Source organism: Salvelinus sp. IW2-2015, unplaced genomic scaffold, assembly GCF_002910315.2.
Source record: "Salvelinus sp. IW2-2015 unplaced genomic scaffold, ASM291031v2 Un_scaffold1852, whole genome shotgun sequence".
Classification (NCBI taxonomy): Eukaryota; Metazoa; Chordata; class Actinopteri; order Salmoniformes; family Salmonidae; genus Salvelinus; species Salvelinus sp. IW2-2015.
Window position 1 is genome coordinate 77,600 of NW_019943217.1, and position 10,320 is coordinate 87,919.

Here is a 10,320-nt window from a genome sequence, read left to right on the forward strand (position 1 = left end):
TCATCAGCCTCTAGTTGACACCAGTCCAGTCAGGCTCTAGTTGACACCAGTCAGTTAGCCTTAGGTGACACCAGTCCAGTCAGTCTCTAGTGACACCAGTCAGTCAGCCTCTAGGTAATACCAGTCCAGTCAGCCTCTAGTTGACATCAGTCCAGTCAGGCTCTAGGTGATACAGTCCAGTTCAGCCTCTAGTGTTGATCACCAGTCCAGTCAGCCTCTAGGTGACACCAGTCCAGGTCAGCCTCTAGTGACACCAGTCCAGTCAGCCTCTAGTTGACACCAGTCCAGATCAGCCTCTAGGTGACACCAGTCCAGTCAGCCTCTAGTGACACCATGCCAGTCAGCTCTAGCTGACACCGTCCAGTCAGCCTCTAGGTGAACCAGTCCAGTCAGCCTCTAGGTGAAACCAGTCCAGTCAGCCTCTAGGTGACACCAGTCCAGTCAGCCTCTAGGTGGACACCAGTCCAGTCAGCCTCTAGGTGACACCAGTCCAGTCAGCCTCTAGTGATACCAGTCCAGTCAGCCCTAGTTGACACCATCCAGTCACCCAGGTCCAGCACCTCTAGGTGACACCAGTCCAGTCCCTCTAGTTGACACCAGTCCAGTCAGCCCTCTAGGTTGACACCAGTCCAGTCAGCCTCTAGGTGATACCAGTCCAGTCAGCCTCTAGTGACACCAGTCCAGTCAGCCTCTAGGTGACACCAGTCCAGTCAGGCTCTAGGTGATCACCAGGTCCAGTCAGCCTCTAGGTGACAACCAGTCCAGTCAGCCTCTAGGTGACACAGTCCAGTCGCTCTAGGTGATACCAGTCCAGTCAGCCTCTAGGTGACACCAGTGCAGTCAGCCTCTAGGTGACACCAGTCAGTCACCTCTAGTTGACACCAGTCCAGTCAGCCTCTAGGTGATACCAGTCCAGTCACCCTCTAGTTGACACCAGTCCAGTCAGGCTCGTTAGTGTGACACCAGTCAGTCAGCCTCTAGGTGACACCAGTCCAGTCAGCTCTAGTTGACACCAGTCCAGTCAGCCTCTAGGTGAACCAGTCAATCAGCCTCTAGTGACATCCAGGTCCAGTCAGCCTCTAGTTGACACCAGTCCAGTCAGCTCTAGTTGACACAGTCAGTCCAGTTCCTGCCTAGTGACATCCAGTCCAGTCAGCCTCTAGTTGACACCAGTCCAGTCAGGCTCTAGTATGACACCAGTCAGTCAGCCTCTAGGTGACACCAGTCCAGTCAGCCTCTAGTGACACCAGTCCAGCAGCCCTCTAGGGTTGACACCAGTCAGTCAGCCTCTAGGTGACACCCAGTGTCAGTCAGCCTCTAGTTGACACCAGTCCAGTCAGCCTCTAGTTGACACCAGTCAGTCAGCCTCTAGGTGACACAGTCCAGTCAGTCCTCTAGTTGACACCAGTCCAGTCAGCCTCTAGGTGATACCAGTCCAGTCAGCCTCTAGTTGAACATTCAGTCCAGTCAGGCCTCTAGTTGACACAAGTCCAGTCAGGCTCTAGTGACACCAGTCAGTCAGCCTCTAGGTGACACCAGTCCAGCAGCCTCTAGGTGACCACCAGTCCAGTCAGCCTCGTAGGTGACACCAGTCAGTCACCTCTAGGTGACACCAGGTCCAGTCAGCCTCTAGGTGACACCAGTCCCAGTCAGGCTCTAGGTGACACCAGTCCAGTCAGCTCTAGGTGACACCAGTCCAGTCAGCTCTAGTGACACCAGTCCAGGTAGCCTCTAGGTGATACCAGTCCAGTCAGCCTCTAGTGACACCAGTTCAGTCAGCCTCTAGGTGACACCAGTCCAGTCAGCCTCTAGTTGACACCAATCCCGTATGCCAATAGGTGATACCAGTCCAGTCAGCCTCTAGTTGACACCAGTCCAGCAGGCTCTAGTTGACACCAGTCAGTCAGCCTCTAGGTGACACCAGTTCCAGTCAGTCTTTAGTTGACACCAGTCAGCAGCCTCTAGGTGATACCAGTCCAGTCAGCTCTAGTTGACATCAGTCCAGTCAGCCTCTAGTTGACACCAGTCCAGTCAGGCTCTAGTTGACACCAGTCAGTCAGCCTCTAGGTGACACCAGTTCAGTCAGCCTCTAGTGAACCAGTCTAGTCAGCCTCTAGTGACACCAGTCCAGTCAGCCTCTAGTTGACACCAGTCCAGTCAGCCTCTAGGTGACACCAGTTCCAGTCAGCCTCTAGGTGACACCAGTCCAGTCAGCCTCTAGGTGACACCAGTCTAGTCAGCCTCTAGGTGACGCCAGTCCAGTCAGCCTCTATAGTAACCATGATGACACCAGTCCAGTCAGCCTCTAGGTGACACCAGTCCAGTCAGTCTCTAGTTAGACACCAGTCCAGTCAGCCTCTAGATGACACCAGTCCAGTCAGCCTCTAGATGGACACCAGTCCAGTCAGCCTCTAGGTTGACACCAGTCCAGTCAGCCTCTTAGGTGACACCAAGTCCAGTCAGCCTCAAGTTGACACCCAGTCTCGGTCAGCCTCTACGGTTGACACCAGTCCTAGTCAGCCTCTAGGTGACACCAGTCCAGTCAGCCTCTAGGTGACACCAGTCCAGTCAGCCTTAGGTGACACCAGTCCAGTCAGTCTCTAGTTTGACACCAGTCCAGTCAGCCTCTAGGTGACACCAGTCCAGTCAGCCTCTAGGTACACCAGTCCAGTCAGTCTCTAGTTGACACCAGTCCAGTCAGCCTCTAGGGGACAACCAGTCCAGTCAGCCTCTAGTGACACCAGTCACTCAGCCTTCTAGGTGACACCAGTCCAGTCAGTCTCAGTGACACCAGTCCAGTCAGCCTCTAGGTTGACACCCACTAGTTCCCGTCAGCCTCTATAATAACCATAGGTGACACCAGTCCAGTCAGCCCTCTAGGTGACACCAGTCCCGTCAGTCTCTAGGGACACAGTCCAGTCAGCCTCTATAATAGAGACCTACGGGTGACCAGACTCTTTTAACAAACCCCTAGTCTCATGTGTATATCTTGAGAGGATTATTACTCACCAGCCCTGGTCTAAAGGTAGTACACTATTAAGGAATAGGGGTTCTGTAGGGCTCTGGTCTAAAGTAGTGCACTATATAGGGAATAGGGTTCCATAGGCTCTGGTCTAAAGTAGTACACTATATAGGGAATAGGTTCCATAGGGCCTTGATCTAAAGTAGTCACTATATAGGGAATAGGGTTCCATAGGGCTCTGGTCTAAAAGTAGTGCACTATAATAGGGAATAGGTAGCCAATTTGGACACTTCTGTTTGACTCACCAGTGGCTCCAGTCCTTGCGCGTCTATGAGGTTGAGTTCTGTGCTGAAGTAGTAGAAGTGCTTGTAGCAGGTGTTAACATGGGCCTCAGCTCCCATCTGGATCATACGGTCAAAATGGTGGATGTAGACGTGGACAAACACCCGGAACAGACGGCAGATGATTTCTTCTTACAGATCTGGGTTGAAATTCTTGGGGAAGGGGATACCTGTGGGGAAAGAGAGAGAGAGAAGGGACGAGAGGGGAGGGGAGAGAGAGGAGAGGGTAGAGAGAGACAGAGAGAGAGAGAGAAGAGAGAGAGAGAGAGAGAGAGAGAAGAGAGAGAAAGAGAGAGAGAGACAGAGACAGAGACAGAGACAGAGACAGAGGACAGAGACAGAGACAGCAGACAGAGACACCACTATTAGTATGATTTTTTACCTTTACCTTTTTTTTCATATATTTTTACTTTTTTTACTCTTTATATGCGATGCGCAATGCAGAGAACACCAGAAGAAGAAATCTAATTTAATTATCACTGTCAATTATTGTAATGTTTGTTTATGTGTCAATTAATCCCATAAGGGATGGGTTGACAACAGGCAAGTTGACACAATTTTTATTTATTTTTTAAAATTCATTCGACAAGTAGGCAGGTGGCAGCAGAGAGCCAACAGAGACCAACAGAGTCTGTTTACCCTGCAGTATGGACACAAATAGTCTGTTTACCCTGTAGTATTGACACAAACAGAGTCTGTTTACCCTGCAGTATGGACCACAACAGATTCTGTTTACCCTGCAGTATGAACACAAACGAGTCTGTTTACCCTGCAGTATGGACACAAATAGAGTCTGTTACCCTGCAGTATGCACAAACAGAGTCTGTTTACCCTGCAGTATGGACACAAATAGTCTGTTTACCCTGCAGTATGGACACAAACAGAGTTGTTTACCCTGCAGTATGGACACAAATAGAGTCTGTTTACCCTGCAGTATGGCAACAAACAGAGTCTGTTTACCCTGCAGTATGGACACAAATAGTCTGTTTACCCTGCAGTATGGACACAACAGAGTCTGTTTACCCTGCAGTATGGCACAAACAGAGTCTGTTTACCCTGCAGTATGGACACAAATAGAGTCTGTTACCCTGCAGTATGGACACAAACAGAGTCTGTTTTACCCTGCAGTATGGACACAAACAGAGTCTGTTTACCCTGCAGTATGGACAACAGAGTCTGTTTACCCTGCAGTATGGACACAAAACAGAGTCTGTTTACCCTGCAGTATGAACACAAACAGAGTCTGTTTACCCTGCAGTATGAACACAAATAGAGTCTGTTTACCCTGCAGTATGGCCACAAACAGAGTCTGTTTACCCTGCAGTATGGACACAAATAGTCTGTTACCCTGCAGTATGGACACAAATAGAGTCTGTTTAGTGGCAACATGGATAATATTTCCTCACTGACATGCCACACAACCCGATCCCACTCTGGTAATACAGGGAGGAGGTGAGGGCCCTCGGAGTGTGGTGTCAGGAAAATAACCTCACACTCAACGTCAACAAAACAAAGGAGATGATCTGGACTTCAGGAAACAGCAGAGGGAGCACCCCCTATCCACATAGACGGACAGTAGTGGAGAGGGTAGTAAGTTTTAAGTTCCTCGGCGTACACATCACGGACAAACTATCGACTACAGGACAGACCAAACAGACCAAGACAATATAAACCAGACTATCAGACTACAGGACAGACCAGAAACAGACCAGGACAATACAACCAGACTATCAGACTACAGGACAGACCAGGACAATACAACCAGACTATCAGACTACAGGACAGACCAGGACAATACAACCAGACTATCAGACTACAGGACAGACCAGGACAGACCAGGACAATACAACCAGACTATCACTACAGCGACATACCAGACAGACCAGGACAATACAGCCAGATTCAACTACAGGACAGACCAGGACAATACAACCAGACTATCAGACTACAGACAGACCAGACAGACCGGACAATTACAACCAGACTATTCAGACTACAGGACAGACCAGGACAAACAACCAGACTATCCAGACTACAGGGACAGACCAGGACAGACCAGACAATACAACCAGACTATCACACTACAGGACAGACCAGGACAATACAACCAGACTATCAGACTACAGGACAGACCAGGACAGACCAGGACAATGCAACCAGACTATCAGACTACAGGACAGACCAGGACAGACCAGGACAATGCAACCAGACTATCACACTACAGGACAGACACTACGGGTTACTACCATCGGTCTCTCGTCTTTTCTGTCTGCATTTCTCTGTCTGTCTGTCTGTCTGCATTTCTCTGCTGTCTGTCTGTCTGTCTGTCTGTCTGTCTGTCTGTCTGTCTGTCTGTCTGTCTGTCTGTCTGTCTGTCTGTCTGTCCTGTCTGTCTGTCTGTTCTGTCTGTCTGTCTGTCTGTCTGTCTGTCTGTCCTCTGTCCTCTGTCCCCAAATACAGGTGCCAAGCTTGTAGCATCATACCCAAGAAGACTTGAGGCTGTAATCGCTGCCAAAGTGCTTCAACAAAGTACTTAGTAAAGGGTCTGAATACATATGTTTGTATATATATTTTTATGCTGAAACAGGAAAGGGCCTTCCCAAACTGTTGCCACAAAAGTTGGAAGCACAGAATCATCTAGAATGTCATTGTATGTTGTAGCGTTAAGATTTCCCTTCACTGGAACTAAGGCCCGAACCATGAAAAACAGCCCCAGACCATTACTCCTCCTCCACCAAACTTTACAGTTGGTACTATGCATCCGGGCAGGTAGTGTTCTCCTGCATCCACCAAACCCAGATTTGTCCATGGACTGCCAAATGGTGAAGCGTGATTAATCACTCCAGAGAACACGTTTCCACGGCTCCAGAGTCCAATGGCGGCGAGCTTACACCACTACGGCCGACGCTTGGCATTGCGCATGGTTGATCTTAAGCTTGTGTGCAGCTGCTCGGCCATGGAAACCCATTTCATTATGCTCCAGACGAACAGCTCTTGTGATGGACGTTACTTTCCAGGGCAGTTGAACTCGGTAGTTAGTGTTGCAACATGTCTTTAGAGAGAGAATGTCCTCTTATTCTCTAGTAACAGAGGAGGTCCTGTCCTTAACACGTCTTTAGAGAGAGAATGGCTCTTGTTCAGAACGTACGCCCACTACATGAACCCAGCTAGCACCCTGTGTGTTTGTGTTGCAGTAGTCTGTTAGCCAGGTCAGATCTGATTAAGAGAGGATTGATCAAGGGGTTTGTATTAATAATTAATTCATATAATTAATTATGGGCAGTAGACACACGTGTCTGTTTCAGTAAAGTTCATTCCTACTTCAGTAAAGTACAATCCTCTTTACGGACACCAGCAACAAGCAAAAAGGTTTCAGTTCCAGTTGGAGACTGTTCCTGACGGGGAACACTCTTGTTACTTTAAAACAGGGACCACAATGGAATAAAGTCCTCAACTTGATTGTCAAATGCCTGTCATTTTAACATCTATGTACTGTGTATATATACAGTTTATGTATTTTTTTCCCCCTCTTATCTGACACACATAGATGTTTTAAAGTCCATCAAAAGCAATCAGTCATACAGACCCACAGAGAACCACAGCAGGGACTTTTCCATCAACATTTCCTGCCTATAGGGACCATCAATCATTTGAATGTGTGCCTCGTGCATGACAGGAGATGCTATCATTCAGKGCCTGAATGATGTGAGTTTTAGACTGATGGAGCTCAGTCCTCACTATGTGCCWCTCTCATGTCAAAGTCYTATAGGATCTCTGGTCTAAAGTAGTGCACTATATAGGGAATAGGGTTTGGGACCCATCCTCAGTCTCCCTAACCCAGTCACTCCGCTCCCCCGGGTCTGGTGAAACAGGATTATACGGGGATCTCACAATCCAGGAAAAGATTACTCCATTATTGCACAAAAGTATTATGTTAAAGTTGAACCAGTAAGAATTCAACCATTCACGTCTACAACAGAGAAGCTGAATATACAACAGAGAAGCTGAATATATAACAGAGAAGCTGAATATATACATATATGCAAACAGTAAAGCCAACTTTAATCAGGGTAAATGTGAAGCCAGTCTATGTTGCTTATTTATATATTAAATCTGTTCAAAATCTCTTGACTGAAATCAAACAACATGAATCACCATGAGTTTGATTCAAACAGTAAACTCCCTGAACATAGAGTACAGTTTACAACAGACATCCACCATTAGATACATAGAACAATGTCATCATCAATCTATCACATCAAAGACAGTCACAGAGACAGCATGACACTGGGTAACCTTTAACCCTAACCTGAAAGTGACACCACAGAGATGACAGAGCGAGTCAGAGAGACACTGTCTCTGAAAACATAACATCACCTTAAAGGTGAAAGGTCAGCTACCTGCACCATGACCCTGGGTAATCCTAACCCTAACCTGACACTGACCCCACAGCCATGACAGAGACAAATAAACAGTGGCCTGGCACACTGCAGCTGCTGCTGCTGGGTTAGTAACAGACAACAGGGCCATACTGCTGCTGCTTGGTTTAGTAACAGACAACAGGGCCACACTGCAGCTGTACCCTGACTACCCTAACCCTGACTACCCTACCTACCCTAACCCTATCCCTGACTACCCTATTCCTGACTACCCTAAACCTAACCCTGACTACCTAACCCTAAACTCCCTAAACCCTAACTACCCTAACCTGACTAACCCTAACCCTGACTACACTAACCCGGACTACCCTAACCCTGACTACCTAACCCTGACTACACTAACCCTGACTACCCTAACCCTGACTACCCTAACCCTGACTACCCTAACCCTGACACCTAACCTACCTAACTACCCTATCCCTGACTACCCTATCCCTGACTACCCTGACCCTAACTACCCTAACCCTAACTACCCTGACCCTGACTACCCTACCCTACCCTAACTACCCTATCCCTGACTACCCTGACCCTAACTACCCTAACCCTAACTACACTAACCCTAACTACCCTAAACCTAACTACCCTACCCTGACTACCCTAACCTGACTACCCTACCCTGACTTACACATAACCCTGACTACCCTAACTACCCTAACCCTAACTACCCTGACCCTGACTACCCTAACCCTGACTACCCTAAACCCTGACTACCCTAACCCTAACTACCCTAACCCTAAATACCCTACCCTGACTACCCTAACCCTGGCTACCCTAACCCTGACTACCCTAACCCTAACTACACTAACCCTGACTACCCTAACCCTAACTACCCTAACCCTAACTACCCTAACCCTGACTACACTACCCTGACTAACCCTAACCCTGACTACCCTAACCCTGACTACCCTAACCCTGACTACCCTAACCCTGACTTACCCTAACCCTAACCCTGACTACCCTAACCCTGACTACCCTAACCGCTGACTACCCTACCCTAACCCTGACTACCCAATACCACTACTACTAACCACCTGACTACCCTAACCCTGACCCTGACTACCCACCCTGACTACCCTAACCCTGACTACCCTAACCCTGACTACCCTAACCCTGACTACCCTACCCTAACCCTGACTACCCTAACCCTGACTACCCTAACCTGACTACCCTAACCCTGACTACCCTAACTACCCTGACCCTGACTACAACACTGGCCAAAACAAGGCTCCTACACCTGGCTCAAAACAAGGCTACGACACCTGTCAAACAAGGCTACTAACCACCTGGCTCAAAACAAGGACTAACAAACACTGGCTCAAAACAAGCGCTACAACCTGGCTCAAAACAAGGCTACTACACCTGGCTCATACAAGGCGCATACACCTGGCCTCAAAACAAGGCAACAACCTGACTCAAAACAAGCAACTAACCTGCTCAAAACAAAGGCTACTACACCTGGCTCAAAACAAGGCTACACACCTGCTCAAAACAAGGCTACACACCTGGCTCAAACAAGGCACAATCCTGCCTCAAAACAAGGCTACAACACCTGGCTCAAAACAAGGCATACTACACCTGGCTCAAAAACAAGGCTCCTACACCTGACCTAAAACAAGGCACTCACCTGCTCAAAACAAGGCTACTACACCTGGCTCAAAACAAGGCTGCCACCACCTGGCTCAAAACAAGGCTACACCACTGGCTAAAAACAAGCTACTACACCTGCTCAAAACAAGGCTACAACACCTGGCTCAAAACAAGGCTACACACTGGCTCAAAACAAGGCACTACACCTGCTCAAAACAAGGCTACACCCTGGCTCAAAAACAAGGCTACTACACCTGGCTCAAAACAAGGCTGCAACAACCTGGCTCAAAACAAGGCTACACCGCCTGGCTCAAAACAAGGCTACCCCACCTGCTCAAAACAGCTACACACCTGGGCTCAAAACAAGGCTACTACACCTGGCTCAAACAAGGCTACACCACCTGGCTCAAAACAAGGCTACTACCACCTGGCTCAAAACAAGGGCTACACCACCTGGCTCAAAACAAGGCTACTACACCTGGCTCAAAACAAGGCTACCAACACTGGCTCAAACATGGCTACTACATCTGGCCTCAAAAACAAGCTACACCACCTGGCTCAAAACAAGGCTAACTACAGCCTGGCTAAACAAGGCTGACAACACCTGGCTCAACAAGGCTACACCACCTGGCTCAAACAGGCTACACACACCTGGCTCAAAACAAGGCTGACAACCCCTGGGCTCAAAACAAGGCTACTACACACTGGCTCAAAAACAAGGCTACAACCACCTGCTTCAAACAAGGCTAGTACACCTGCTCAAAACAAGGCTCCTACACCATGGCATAAAAACAAGCGCAACTACACCTGATCAAAACAAGGCAACTACACCTTGGCTCAAACCCCCAAGGCTACTACACCTTGGCTCAAAACAAGGCTACCACCACCTGGCTCAAACAAGGCGCTACACCACCTGGCTCAAAACAAGGCTACAATCCCTGGCTCAAACAAGCAATCATAACACCTGGCTCAAAACAAGGCTACTACACCT

The 10,320-nt window shown here is 48.5% G+C and overlaps 1 protein-coding gene across 1 annotated transcript in view; it reads right to left on the reverse strand.

Annotated features, from left to right (window-relative positions):
- LOC112072192 (MOB kinase activator 3B) overlaps positions 1 to 10,320 on the reverse strand; it is a 21,651-nt gene that overhangs the window by 5,340 nt on the left and 5,991 nt on the right. The window contains exon 3 of the mRNA XM_024139610.2: positions 3,268 to 3,473. Coding sequence (XP_023995378.1) covers positions 3,436 to 3,473 — 38 coding nt within the window. The 3' untranslated portion in view covers positions 3,268 to 3,435. The remainder of the gene's footprint in view (positions 1 to 3,267; positions 3,474 to 10,320) is intronic.